Raw genomic sequence first — 14,612 nt, forward strand, 5'->3', positions numbered from 1 at the left:
GACATTATAGCTTCTTTCGGTGTGACTCTGGTGACTGATTTGGGGAGTGAGGGGGAAGTTCCTTTCTGGACACTTCATTACTGGATATTTATGGATAAAAGAGAAGTTCTGGAAACAAATCACAGATAAGAAAAGTTTACATTAAAAAATAAAAGACAGGGATGGGTTTAGCATTAACAAATACATAGGGATAAGAAACAAGCCAAGTGGGAAAATGCAACAGTGTATGAATTCAAGAATGGAATAATTACTAAATGGAGAAAGAAAACGAGTGCAATAAATTGGGATATAACGCAGAGTAATGGGATGAAATAGAGAAAGGGCATATTTGGTCTAAATGACAGGAAAGACTTCTCTGCCACGAGAGCTAATAGGTTGTGGCATAATCTCCCATGAGAAATAGGGAAAGTGAGAAGTGGGAAGTGCTTGGCACATTTAAAACTGAAGTAGCACTAACAAATATGCTGTAACAAATAAATCAGCAGCACCACATAAACGTCTTTCTCGGTTGTGTGCTGCAATGCCGGCATGCCAGTCGTGTGCAGAAATCCTCGTGCACATTTTTCTACATTGGCTGTGTGCGTATGTTAATTACCAAGGAAAATGCACATTTGAAATACAAAATCTGTTTTGTGGTTCTTATTAATTGTGGAAAATATTTTCTTTTTGAAAATCTGACTTCTCTGTTTGACCAGTTTTTCTGGAGCTTGGAAGTTAAATAGAATATAGATGTTTGCTTGAAAGAAACTTAATGGAGAGAAAATTGCATGATTTAAAAGAAAAAAAGTAAGATACACACTTTTGTGTTATAATATGCATAAAATTGTCTAATTGTCTAATGTCTAATAATATACATATAATTGTCTAATTCTCACAGGGAAAAAATGTTTCCATTCTAAGTCTTATTATATCTTGCTCAATTATGTTTCTTGTTGTACAACAAAAGATTTTATTGCCAGAGTCACTAGGAGTTTTTTTCTATTTTACAGTCTGTTATCGTGTAATACCTTCTTTACGGGATTGTGTTTATAGAGCATTTTCCCCACGTGCTTGCAGCACTGGGGAAAAAAAAAATAATTAACTAGAATATCCTCCGCATTGACAAAATCAAGATGATTAAATAGAGATTGCCAGTAAAGTTATACAAAATTAGCAACTTACAAGTAGAGATGAAAAAGATCTTACTTGCTTTATTTTAAACAGTAGGAGATGAAACCAATTTTGCAGGAAAGGAAAAGGGTGTAAGTTCTAAAATACTGGACCTACTTCAGCAAAAACTTAGTATTTTACAAACTGTGAGAATAATGGTAGGGTGGTATTTAAGTGTGAAATCTGCTAAGTGGGCGTTCAAAGAGGACACCTAAAATAAAGAAAAGCTAGGAACACACTCACGACTAGTTTATGTTGAATCTTTTAATTTATAACCAGCAATGTAGCACAATGAATGCAAAACAAGCTGGATGTGAAAGTCATACCTCAAAGCTAAAAATATTCGTTAATACTGCTGCATTGTGAATAAGCTGCAAGCAGTGGATTAGATAAAGGATCTAACGGAGTAATAAGTTGGAGTTGCCAAAGAGATAAACTACACTAATCATCTGGGTGATATTTTTGAACTTTACCTCTGTAGTTACTGAAGTAGTACCAAAAATCAATTCAAGATTTTTAACCTGATTCTTAAACTCCAAGCAAATAATTTGAGAAGACAGAAGAGCTAACCAACTTGTATCCTCAACAGTACCTGCCAGGCAGCATTTCTGTCGTCTCAAGATTAAGGGTAAAACAAGACGTCTGACCAGAGAAGCTGTCAGGTTTTCTTCCAGATCAGTGACTTAACTTAGGGGTCCATGTTCTGCGAAATACATAACCAGGTATCGTCAACATAATGATGGTACTCATGTTTTAAAGTGATCTGCCTAAGCTGTTTTATGCATACAATGAGCAAATCGAGGAACCAGCCTGGAGGTTGTCTCCTTTTGGAAAAGTTTTTAAAAAAGAGGAATTACCCATCTAGAGATTGTATTCTTTCAGTCGTATACAAAGCAATAAAGTACAGCTACAAGGATAACAGCAACAGATAGAGTAACTTTGTTAAAGTCCCTATAACAATATGTCATTGCAGAAAATATGATGGTAAGTTCTATTACCTATGTAGTATTTTATATGATCTCTGAAAAAAATAGCACCTGAGAATTTCAGCTCCTGCTCTGAAGTATACTGTTCCCTGCGCGCTGGCAGTGAAATGCTCTTTTTCAAAGGTGTTCAACATGATGAAATATATATTAAGGATTTTCTACATTGACAAAACTCAGGACAGTTGTCTATCAGGCGTATCTTTTATGTAGGAATTTCTTTAATTTCTGTTGTTTCTCTTCTGTGTTTATCTAGAACACAGCAGATCAAATAGCATTTCGGGCTGCAGGAGGACTGACTGCCCTTGAAAACGTTCTTCAAGCAGTGACTTCTCCCACCAATCTGAATGCGGTTTCACGGATTTCTTTTAAGTAAGTGGATCGGTCCTTCACTTGCCACTTAAAATCACTAGAATTTTTATTTCACATCTGCTTCACTGCTTCTTCTTCTCATAGTCCAGTGTTGAGCTTCAAAGAAAAAAAATCATGCTCTACTCTATACTACTATGGAAGTTGAAAGGTTTTCTAACTTGGTGATATTATTTATAGCTATGATATATTTGAGCGGTGGCATCCCTAATTGTACAAAATAAGAAAAGAGAAAATTGTGTTAAACAGAAGAGGAGATACCTATCTTTTGAAGTTAGTCTGTAAAGATCTCTAGTAGGAAGTGGAGGGTTTTTTTAAAGGATTGTAATTCACTGGAGCCGGACTGTGTTTAAAATAAAGCAGTTGTAAGATACTGCTAGCTGAAAGGGCTTCTACAAACAGGTAAATCAAAATTCTTATGGATTAGGGGAATTCCTCTTTATAGTACATAAGAATAGAAGGGTTTAAAGGTCTAATCCCTAAAAAAAAGGTGATGACTAACCAAATGTCTGCAAAAACTGATAACTCAAAAGCATGCTTTTTACCTAATCTCTAACTGTAATTTTTATCCCTTCAAAAGCAGATATGTGTTTTCAGAGAAGAGCTGGGCATGGTTTCAGTACAAGAGGAACCCAGCCCAGGATATACTGTTGTGTACCATTGTCAGCATTTGTTTGTAGATCTATGTTAATATTGTAATAATTGGAATTTAAGCACTACGTTGTGTGGGTTTGGATTAAAACTGTCCATTAATATGTTATGGGACATGTGTGAAGTGCTAGGAAAGAACACCAAGAAAAAAATGTACATTTAGTATCTTAACTTTGCTCTTCAAAGAGAATAAAATTCCTGCCTTCCTGCTAAGTTGTGCAGAATGCACTTACTGCAAGTCCAGCCAGCTCCACTGATGAGCAGTCCTGAACTGGTCCTATGGTGAGCAGCTCAGCAACAGCCTTTGGACTCGTTAATTTGCAGAGGCTCTAATTTTGAGTTATCCTCATCAATGTGGGATAAAGTTTGCCAGGGAAGGAGCCGCAATGTGTGACCACATAAAGCTTAGCTTAAATTTAGCTTTAAATTCTTAGAATGTGCATCTTCTATACATCTTGGATTCTTATTCTTTCATTTTAAGAATAGTCTCACTTTGGCAACCTTTGTTGAGAAGGTTTGAGAATATTGTGTTTACATTACTGAAAACATCTTGTTTCAAGTTTGTTAGACAGTATGAGGATAACTTGCAGAGTGTAGAGTCTGCTAGAAGTGTCACAGTGAACCTGATGTCGCTGCACGTGATGCAGAGCTCCTCTGTTGCTGTTTCTGCGATCTTCTTTCTGGTAGAGAAGCACGTAGTCTGTGCGGAAGCTGCAACTCGACTGTGAAGAGTAAGCAGCCGTTCCAGAGCGTGGGACTTTCTATGAGCAGTTTGAAACAGGCACAGAGGTGGCTGGTTTAGATAAACCGTGTTAACACGTGTTAGAATGTTCTCACTAAAAGGATTTAAAAAATTCTTCAAATGTGTTGCTTTGAACAGAGCATGTTTGGGAGAGTTTCAAAAACAAAGGATAATTGTAGAATATATTTAGTTCTTTAAATGGAGAAAATTGTGTCATATTTCTCTTCATTTAGTTTTTGAAATGAGTTTGAAATTATTTTTCTTTCTTTTGCACAAATACAATTTACATCCACAGTTCTTAAACTTTGAATCTAGCAAAGCAGCAGGTTTTTCTGCTTAAAGACAAAGAAAAGCCCTGTGGAAAGAAGTTGACCTTTCATTAATTTCTCTCCACTCTTCCCCTAGCCAAATATGCTTTGCTAAAGCACAATACTGTAAGTAAGATTGTTTGTGTGCTCTTGCAATGTTTAACCGTTTGTACTCATCATAAATTGGGAATTTGTCTGTTGTTTTGTGGTGAGGATAAGCTATTTTCAAGTAGGTGAGGAGATTACGTGGGCTATTATCTACATCTCTCTTTCTCCAAAATCCTGCCAGTATGGTGCAGCTCAGAACTTTAATCCCGTGTCTACAAGATAAAGCTTTATTATCAGAAGATTTAACAATATGCCTGTTGTTTTGTACTACTGTCCAGATTGGTAGTTAGACCAGCAGGGTGGCAAATGCTGTGAAAAAGATGTGACATTTATGAGACAGATGATACATTTGGTGTTGGGGCAATTTTTCTCCCCTTCAAATAAATCATTGAAAAAGGAAAAGAGAAAGCAGTGGATTGTAGTATTGGTGTTGACATACAAATTAGTGTCCAGCTGCCTTACTTCTTAAAGTAGCATTTTGTAGTTTTCCTGAATTTGTTCAGTTCTCCACAAAATAAGGCATATTGAGGAGAATTTGAAGAGATTCAGAGTCGTATGATATTTTTCTTATGCTTCTACTGAAAAGCAAGTGGGAGTTGCACAGCAAAATAATTTGATGATTTAAGATGAAGACCAGAAGATGAGTCTCATCCCTTGTGGTGCCTTGCATATTTGCTATGGGCAACTCATGTACCCCCTTTGTGCCATGACATGTTACTGGACTTGAAAATTGTAACAAATCTGCTAACTAAAGAGGTTTGTAGGGTTTGTTTAATTAACATTTGTGAAATACTTGGAGTTCCTTGAGTGACTGGCATTTTTAAATAGAAATTAGTAGTAGTTGTTTGAGAAACAAAGGAGGACTTCTGTTACAAGTTAAGACATGATTAAAGTCAGTTTTATTATAATGTATCTCCTCCATTCATACAATTTCTTGCATCATTTACTTAAAGCAAATATTACCAGGGTAAAAAAGCTCGAACATAATTATATACTTAAAATGAGAAAATAGTGCCCGCATAATGTTATGGGTGGCATTGGCACAAGCTGCTGTTTTCAGAAAGGATTATTTTGAGCTGAGAACTGGTTTTATAGCTTGTTCTTTGTAATTTTTACTTGGTTTTATGAGCATACCTCTTTGCAAGTTCAACATCTGAAACCTGCAGCATCTCTTTCTTTCCATGATATGTTCTTGCTGTCTGTCTCAGAGCTCAAGAATAAAGCAGTGTTGCGCTCCTGTGCAATACAGGAACAAGGTTTATTGTTGAAAGGAGCTCTGGGAAATGTTACAAGACTTTTGGGTTGAGAGCTAGATCTCACAGTGAAACAATTGATAAGCCAGGGACTGGAGGATTTCTGGAGAAGACTTTCAAATTCTGTCACACTTGTAAATGTTGGGGTAAATTAATTGTTTGATTGCTATTTGTCATGCAATAGTTTATTCATAGGTACAGTAATATTTCAGAATGAAACTCCAGTGTGGTTTTGGAAATGTCTTGAAGGGGAATTGGTGCTGAGTTTTGTCTTCTCTCTTATTAATTGAGACTAGACTTCAAATGGAGCCCATTTTTTTAATCGGATATCCTTAAATAATGTAAAATACAGACAAAATAGTAATTGATTATGCATCTTTGAGGGTTCCTGATTGTGTAATAGGCCTCATGAGTGAAGTATAAGGGCCTGTATAGTCATCAGGAGTTAAAATTGAGTATTTTGACCTTAAAATCAGTTATTGTGTTGTTGTTTCAATCCATATTCTTACCTCGGTGAGTCTTAAACCATTCCAGTTTACAGCCGTTCTCTGCACCGTTTTTCACTAATAGCTCAACTCAGCTTTTAAATACCAATAGTGATCACTTTCTTTCCCTGTCAGAGTGCTGCATAATATTCAAACTGGTTGAAAACGAGCAGTTCACTACCAAATTGACACATCCTGAATTTGGTTATGTTTAGTTTTATATTATTATTTCACTGCCAAACTGAGCTTTTGGGGTTATTTTCTTCATTGATGACCAAAGCACATTCATTTATAATCTTCAGCAGTTGAAAGTGATGTGAAAATCATCACACCTGCAACAGGTTAATTATTATATGTTGATGGTGCCCTGATTTTTAAAAAGCAGAAGTTTTGAGCTCTCGCCTACGTATCCTGGTGCCGTATGGTGGATTAGTTTTGTGTGGTTGGATACTGTTGCTACCTCAGCACTTTGAATAAAAGTTTGCCAGCTGGTTTATATCAGGCAAATTGCGGAGAATGGAGATGTGCAAGTGTAAAAGAAAATAACGTACATACATATAAACTGTTGAGATCTAGCTTGAAAATGTTGATTAAAATGAATCCTCTTCCTGTTTCTTTGTACTCATGTAAAATAAATATAACATACACATGCATGTTTTTGTCTAGTTTAAAGACAAATTTCTTTTTTGGATCAAAGTTTGTGTACCGTAATGAGTGTTTTTATAATTGGATTTACTCTGGAGGAAAGCTTTACACCAGAGGGTAGACGTATTACGTGGTTTGAGTATACATGCTGGCTAACACAGCCTTAAAGCTGATTTGTGGGTGTGATACAAAGTTTAGAGCAACACCCGTTATCGATAGACAGCTGCTTTACGTGAGGCTCATACTTTACTATTTCAGCTGATTTTGATACCTCTTGGGATAAATGTTTTGGAATTAAGAGCACTTAGAGCTTCCAACAGGGGAAAAAAAAAAAAAAGAAGAAGAAGAGATGCATTGAGTTTTTCATCCCAGAGAATTTAACTGGTGGTTAAATAAAGTTCCGGCTTGACATTTGCAGCACTGCACTTGTCTCAGAGGCCTTTTGCAGAAATGGTGACACTTGACAGCTGTTGGTCCCTTAATAAGATTAAAGTAAAGAAATTAGTTGTGCTGTCTTTAATCTGCCATTTAACACTGCGAACCACCTGGGGACGGCTTCTGTCCTGACACTTCCAGTTTTGAATTTAAAAAAATCGTGGAACTGAATCCTAGTTCGGAGTGTGCCGTGATTAGAATGTATTTAGACAAACCGTAGTTAGCAAGCTTATGTTATCAATTAAAAGAACTCTCTTTATTGTTGTAAAAAATTAATTTGACATCCATTTGCTTACACAACTTTTCAAATGCATTATTTGAGTCTCTGAAAATGCAAGTACCTTTTCTGACATGACATTCAGTTGGGAAATACAAAAGCATGATGCATTATTACAGTGGAATTTGTTCTATATATAAAGTGGGAAGTTTTCATGTTTTCAAATGTAAAATAAATGATCCTCTTAGGAGTCAGGATTCCCGCATATCAAAAAATATTACTGCAGTGAATTAACTGAATCACCTCAGAAACTCTGAAATGCTGTCAAAATTGTAAGTTCACCTACCAAGTTCATATTTGATGCTTTGGGAAATTATAATGTTTATCATTAAATAGAATTAATCTTTGTTTTAGAATAGCTGATAAAATTACAAATGCTGATTTAAAGCATCTTCTCAACTGAAAGTAGAAACTACCAATATAATCTCTCTCTCCCTGTAAATACACCTTCACAGGGGAGTAGTCATCAATGAAAAGTAAAAATAGGTGCCTACTGAGGAAAGTGAAATAAATACCCTTATATCGTCAGGACAGGAAAAAGGAATCCAGTTACAAGGCAAGCATGCTACTGGAATTTTGTGTAGATATTATCCTTGTAGGGTAAAAATTAGATGAAATAGATGAAAATTAACCTGCCTTTGATCAATAAATGATGTTGTTTTCATACCACGTGAACTGATTTAATTAGGCAGCAGAGTAAAATTAATTACCAGTACAGTAAAAGTAATATAACTGGTAAGGAGCTGATACTCAGAATATTAACAAAGGAGAGATATAAATGTTCTTTATGTTTTTACAGATCAAACCGAGCAAGGTAATGCTTCTTTTTTAAATGCAAAATTACTTTTCAAGCTGAAGAAGAGACAATCCAGAACTACAAATGGAAAAAAATGCCTCTAAATTTTCTAGCCTCTGAGCATTTGCAGCTTTTCCTGGCTTAGGAATACAATATATGTGTATAAGATCCTTCCATTTCAACTCTGGGGAGCCGTGCTACGTAATCAGATGCCACAGGAATGAGCACAGCAATCACTAAAGCAGCTTTCCTTATTTGTTGTATCAAAAAATATTTTAGGAGAAAAATAAAGCATAAAACTCAACTCTCTTTATCAGTATGTTGAATTAGTCAGCAGCTTGTTATGTTAAATACCAGCTTTGATGATTTCTGTAAGATAACTTGTTTGTTGCAGTCCTGCTTTTGTATGACCTTTTGACAGTGCTCACAATTTATTTTCTTCTATGGAGCTTATTTGAACATAGTCACAATTTTTTCATGTTTAAAAAAACCAACAAAGTGAAAGTTCTTTTCTTTTTGGTTTGCTTTAGACAAACAACTTGAATTTCTAGCCATCTTTATTTATTATTGTATATATTTATGATAGATTTGTGTTGTGAGTCTGTGTGCATATTTGTATAGTAACAGTGATAGCTTTGTAGTAAGCAAAGTTCAAGAAATGAATTTTGTGTTTATTCTGAATCCATGGTCAGATTTATCTTCTCTGTCAGTATATTCTATAGGACTGGTCCCAGCTTCCCTGCAAATCTTGTTTTGAGGAGAACACTTTAATGGGCTCAGATGGAAATTATTGCACGTGATGCAAAGAGTAACTGCGCATGTTTTGTACATCTGGAGCTGTGACTTGTGTTTATGATTTTCTGTTCTTACCGTTGCAAACCTGTTACCTCTTCCTGCCAGCCGTAGGCGTGGGTTAGTTGATGCTGTTGTAGTCGTACGCTGACACTGAAAGGCTCTGTACAGCAGTGGTTCACAACATGTCAGTAGAAATTTTTGGACAGGAATGTCACCTGCTCAGTTTTGCTTTTTGAGTACAAATTACTTGATCCTCTCCCTTGCATTAGTTCACAGGCCCTGCACAGTAACCTCTCTCTAAAGCTGGTCCTGGAATACTGTGAATTACTTTATACAGTTGGGTTTTTTCTTGAAGGTTGTGCTTGGAAAGAGACCTTATACCTGAATTTCTTGCGTGATAACAACTATAAGCCACAAGAAAATAATATTACATATTCAAATTATGAAATTATCTGATATTCTGTGTAAGTTTCGTTACAGCTTTCAAGTACATCCGTAATTTGTATTAGGTTAATATAATGTATTGTAAGGAATGCATATTCCAATGCATATTATTTAGGTATAAACTGAGTTTTGAGTTTGGAAGCGTGCAATACCCTTACAGCGCATGACTTCTGATAAATATGGCGTTACTGCTTTGAAGTTACTAATTACTTAGTTGATTTCATGTAAATTTTTGGTTCTGTTCGGAATCCTAAATTTAAGAAAATGGTTGTGAATTGCTGAAAGCTTGTTTTCTGATGTGCTTCCGTTTATTTGCTTTTAATGTACCAAAGAAAAAAAGTAACATTCTTATTTTTCTTCCCTTCTGAATTTTTAGGTCACTCTGCAATACAGTAAATGCTTACAGCCTCACCTGCAGTAATTGCGTGGAAAACTGCACCTATATTCTTTTTAGTAATAAGATCACTTTTCTAATGGATCTGTTGATACATCAGTTTACGGTACGTAAAATACCTATTTTAATTTAGAAATTTTTGTGTGCTTTGCAGACATGTTAGAGTGTAAGAACCCCAGGAGATACATGAGAATAAAGGCTCAAAAGTATAGAATATTATGAGTTGTCCAGGTATGTTTGGTTCTTATGTTTCAATATCAGAAATATAAGTCAGGTCAATATGTTGCTGTAGTTTGATTTGCTGAAGTGTTTAAACAGCAGGACTCTTTAACTGTGAAAGTTTTAATTTTCCAATGTTTCATTTAATTTGAAATGTCATTAAATATTTTATTTGAAAACTCATTTTTAATTCATAGTGACCTGCTCATCATAAGATATTTAGTCTTGGTTCTCTACTTATAAATTGTGTGTATGTGTTTTCATGAGCCAAGCAGTTTGTTAATTGAAAAGTTATGTACATACTTTAAATAATTTAAGTGACGCTGTTAGAATCAACAAGCCACTGGGCTGTTGATGAACACTTTAAAAAGATATTCTGAAGGTCCTTGACCCAAAGGAAACCCGAATGCAACCTGTGCATTCTCCTCTAAGTAGCTGCCAGCTCATTGTTCTTCACCAAATCTTTCCAAGAGGATTCCAGGTATTAGATTTCAAATATACTTAGTGAAAGGTGCATGTATTGTGCTGGGCCAGTCACAACACTGCTGGCTCTGCGCAGAGCGAGCCAGAGCAAAGGCTCCATGGGTAATTACACAAGAGGTGAAATCCATCAGAACTTCACATGTGACAAGATGCGTTCTGATGCCAAGCACCTTCCATTTTCTCAGCGTAGCACTGTGCAAATGACCTGCGCTTTTCCTGAGGAAATACAGAGGCTATTTCTTAGGAAATGCTGGCCACCTAGAGATCAGAGATGCTGCGTAAGAAAAAATTTACTACACTCAGAGCTATTTTCAGTCTGTTGCCAAATACTACCCTTGAATTGCAGCAAAATTGTAATTAAAGCTTGGTGTTTCCCATGATCCACAGTGGACTTTTCTTTCCTATGCATAAAGTCCCTTATGTTCTCTTCAGGCAAAATTGGCTCATAAACTAGGGTATCTTCATAGTTCCATAAAGTACATATTTAAGTACAAAAAGTAAATACTGTGCTGCTTTTCTAACCCTGATTTTTCTCTTTTGGAAATAAAATAAATCAGATCAAGTTTGAATTTTTTAAGAAAAAGAAATGGACAAATGGAGAACACTTTTAAAATTAGATCAAGCTCTGAATACCAAAATCCTCAAAGACACTCCTCCAAAGAATTTAACTCCCTGCAGTATTCCTAGTTTGGTGAGCTGTATAGTGCTGCCTTTGCCTGTGTTGTGTGTGTTTCCACTTACTCTTGGGAAATAAACCCCAAGTAATACCAGGAGTGATAAATGAGAATATATATTTGTGAGGTTTTAACTAATTTTTAAACAAATATACCAATATCTCCTGTATACAGAAACAGAAAGAATCCAGTTTTGAGAAACCTTTAAATATATTCTTGAATACAGCAAGTATGAACCTTACTTCCAACCAATTTAATGTTATTTTAGTTTTGGTTTTATTCATCGAAATAGAATACAATGTCAGCTTCACTTTTGCTAAAACTCAGAGCTCTACGTTTCGAAGAATAACATTTAAAACAATCACTTCTCATTGATGACAAAATGTTTATTTTTCTTTACACAAGTGTGACTTTTTCTCCTCAAAATATTTCTTGAAAAATTATAAGAAAAAAAAAAAACAAAATATTTTTTCTCTGGTGAAAGCTTGGGGACCAATACAAAATGATAGAATAACAAATGGAACGTTTTTTTTTCTTGTGACATCTAGCCTGCCCAAGTTAATTGTTAGAAGTGTCCTGTTTAGACCTTCCTTTGTCTCATACCTAAGCAGACTGGTAGGAAACCTTCTGTAGACTTTACTTACCATTTTACCTTTCTTAGCCTCCTTGGCTCAGGTCATGCCTAAGTCAGTGTCTGTTGAGGTCAGCAGTAGCCTGTGTCCTGATTTTGGTGGATGAATCAAACCTTCCTACCTACATTCGTGGAAGTCTTGTGCTCGAGTTGGAACTTCCATTTATCTGCAGACTGCTAGCTCTGCTCTTCTTTGTCTCCTCTACCTGGAAGGTAGTTGCAAAATAACGAGAACTTTTCTAACTGTGTCTTTTGGAAGGTTTCACACTGAGAGAAACAAATACATGGAGCTGTAAACATGTAAGGATAGGTTTTTATTTGTCTTTTTTTTTTTCTAGTCAAGTGACAGCTGACATCCTATAGATGCTGTGTTGAAAGTACATATCTTCCAGAGTGTTTTTAAGGCAAACTCAATATCTTACACATGCAAGAAGCACAAAATCACTACTTTCCATTAGTGGGGGAAGAATACAACATAAGTGACCAAATGAGCAGAAATTGGGTGCTTCAAAAGGTTTGAAGACTTTCCATTTAGGTTTAGCAACTCCATATTTAAAATTCTTCATGGCTGTGAAGAATTATACTTTTTATGCTACAAATGAAAACATAAATGAATTTTCAGTGTCAGAGCTCTAAGTTGCTAACTGGAAACTAACAGAAAAGTGCTCTGATATGCCGAGGTAATTTTGGTGACGAGTCAGAATGGAGTAACGTTTCCAGCTATATTAAGTGTGTGCCTAAGTGCTTTACTGGATTGAGGCCATATTGTTCAGCATCTTGCAGGATTAAGTCCTAGATGCTGGGCAGAGCTGAAGAGCTTATGGCAGCTCTGCACAAGCAAGGGAATCCCTACAGAGGGGGAATTCTCTGCTGAATGGCTTAACAGTTGTATGGAGACTGTACCAGAGCTGGGAACCTGGTCATCAGAGTATTCTACTTCAAGAACTGATTTAAAGTAAGTAGGAGTCTTGATTAAGCCCAGCAGAGGCAGTCATCATAAATCCTGAAATGGCATTGAGATGTTGAATGTGTCAAGTAATTGAACAATAGTTACATCTTTCTTGGTTTTCCTTTGTGATTTAAAAATGTTTTATTCCAATTGCTTGAGAAGTCAGTTTAAGTGTGTAATCATACCTGTATATTTTTTTCAGTTAAATTTTTAAACCTATTAAACCTCTGAAATAAAAATGTGGAATGTTTTAACATTTACCTATCCAAAGCCACCCATGTTCAACAATTAATATCGTTAACTCCTTGTGTAATCAACACAAAGAAACCAGGGCTTGAAAGCTTTCCTAATTACACTATTAAAGCTGAAGATTTCCTACCCCCTTGCTTGATATAATAATCAACAAGCGAAGTAATACATCATTTTGGCAAGCACCCCAATTAATTTTGAACATAAATCTCAACTGATTTTCACACTATCCCATCAATTACTTCTTCAGTAAAAGAGCTGATCTTTTGTCACTCATTTGAGTTCATATAAATGGAAAATATTAAAGGTAAGAATTAAGCTCAAATTTACCCATTTTCTGTAAAACAGTGTTTTCTTCTGTCTGCTCTTTGACATACACAGTATAAAACCCACATTTGCTCTAATTTTATATTAACACACCCACACTTTCCCCAAAAATCAAATGTGAAAAATCAGCTCTGCAATAAACGGTGGTATTAAGAGTGCCAGATCTATTTAATTTACAAATTGGGAAGAAGAGTTTTATATCAGAGCATCAACTTGTGTAGCTAAGGGCTATACACTTAGAAAATACAGTTCTCTTGTGCATTCAACTAGAAGACAAAAACAGACATTACCTGTTTATACTACTATTTGTTACAGCAAGTGGGAGGCTCGACTGCAAGGTGTTTTTAAATCTTTTAAGAGAAAAGTTATATATATATATTTATCTTAGGTGGAAAAGCAGTGAGTAGCATTTGTTAGCAATTTTAAAAAATTGATGTTCCTAGTGCAAAGTCACCACATTTAAATTGATTTATACATTTCAAAGCTTAATCCATCTGTTTCAGTAGGCAATGAGAATCATTAGGCATGAATTATTTTAGTCAACACAAGTCACTGGAGCAACATAATATTATTTTTCCTATTGAACTTGAATAAGCAACTAAAGACTTCTCACTTGCTCACTTGGCTCCTCACCAGAAACAGACTACTACAATGAGTTTTAAGTACCAACACAAGGCTCAGAGCTAATGAATAATAAAGAAATGCGCATGTTGTTCTTTGTCACCAAGTGTTACCAAATCCCTCCTGATACCTATACAGAGAGGAACAATTTTCTGTGACCTCACTTGCGTAAACCAAGTACAAACTATATTAACCTGGAGGGAAAATAAAATTTCAGCCAATATTGATCACTAATTACAGTGTTGAAAGCCTGAAGCTGTCTGATACAAGTGCCTCCAGGAGGCCTATTGGCACGTAGAGTCCAGCACAGTGAACGTATGTGGGAGCCCCGGGTCTGCATTGATGCATCTGCACTACCAGTATTAAAACTCCAGGACTTCCACACACACTTCACTTAGAGCAGAATTTCAGCTGGTTTAAATTATCTTGGACTATGAAATGAAAAAATAAGATAAATTATACTCTCCATGAGAATTTCCTTCCAGATCTGTATCCTGCATGTAGGTTTGTCTTCAGATTTCCGAGTGAGTTGTACGTCTCAACCTCACTGCCATTTTTAGGGGTGGGCTCTAATTTAATGATTTAGAAAAATTGGATTCCATTCTTCTGAGGTCTCTTCAGAGAC

The 14,612-nt window shown here is 35.7% G+C and overlaps 1 protein-coding gene across 1 annotated transcript in view; it reads left to right on the forward strand.

The window, feature by feature from the left end:
• SCAPER (S-phase cyclin A associated protein in the ER) overlaps positions 1 to 14,612 on the forward strand; it is a 157,748-nt gene that overhangs the window by 103,741 nt on the left and 39,395 nt on the right. The window contains exons 24-25 of the mRNA XM_086757440.1: positions 2,389 to 2,504; positions 9,817 to 9,940. Coding sequence (XP_086613566.1) covers positions 2,389 to 2,504; positions 9,817 to 9,940 — 240 coding nt within the window. The remainder of the gene's footprint in view (positions 1 to 2,388; positions 2,505 to 9,816; positions 9,941 to 14,612) is intronic.

This window comes from Chlamydotis macqueenii, chromosome 12, assembly GCF_036417535.1.
Source record: "Chlamydotis macqueenii isolate bChlMac1 chromosome 12, bChlMac1.mat, whole genome shotgun sequence".
Classification (NCBI taxonomy): Eukaryota; Metazoa; Chordata; class Aves; order Otidiformes; family Otididae; genus Chlamydotis; species Chlamydotis macqueenii.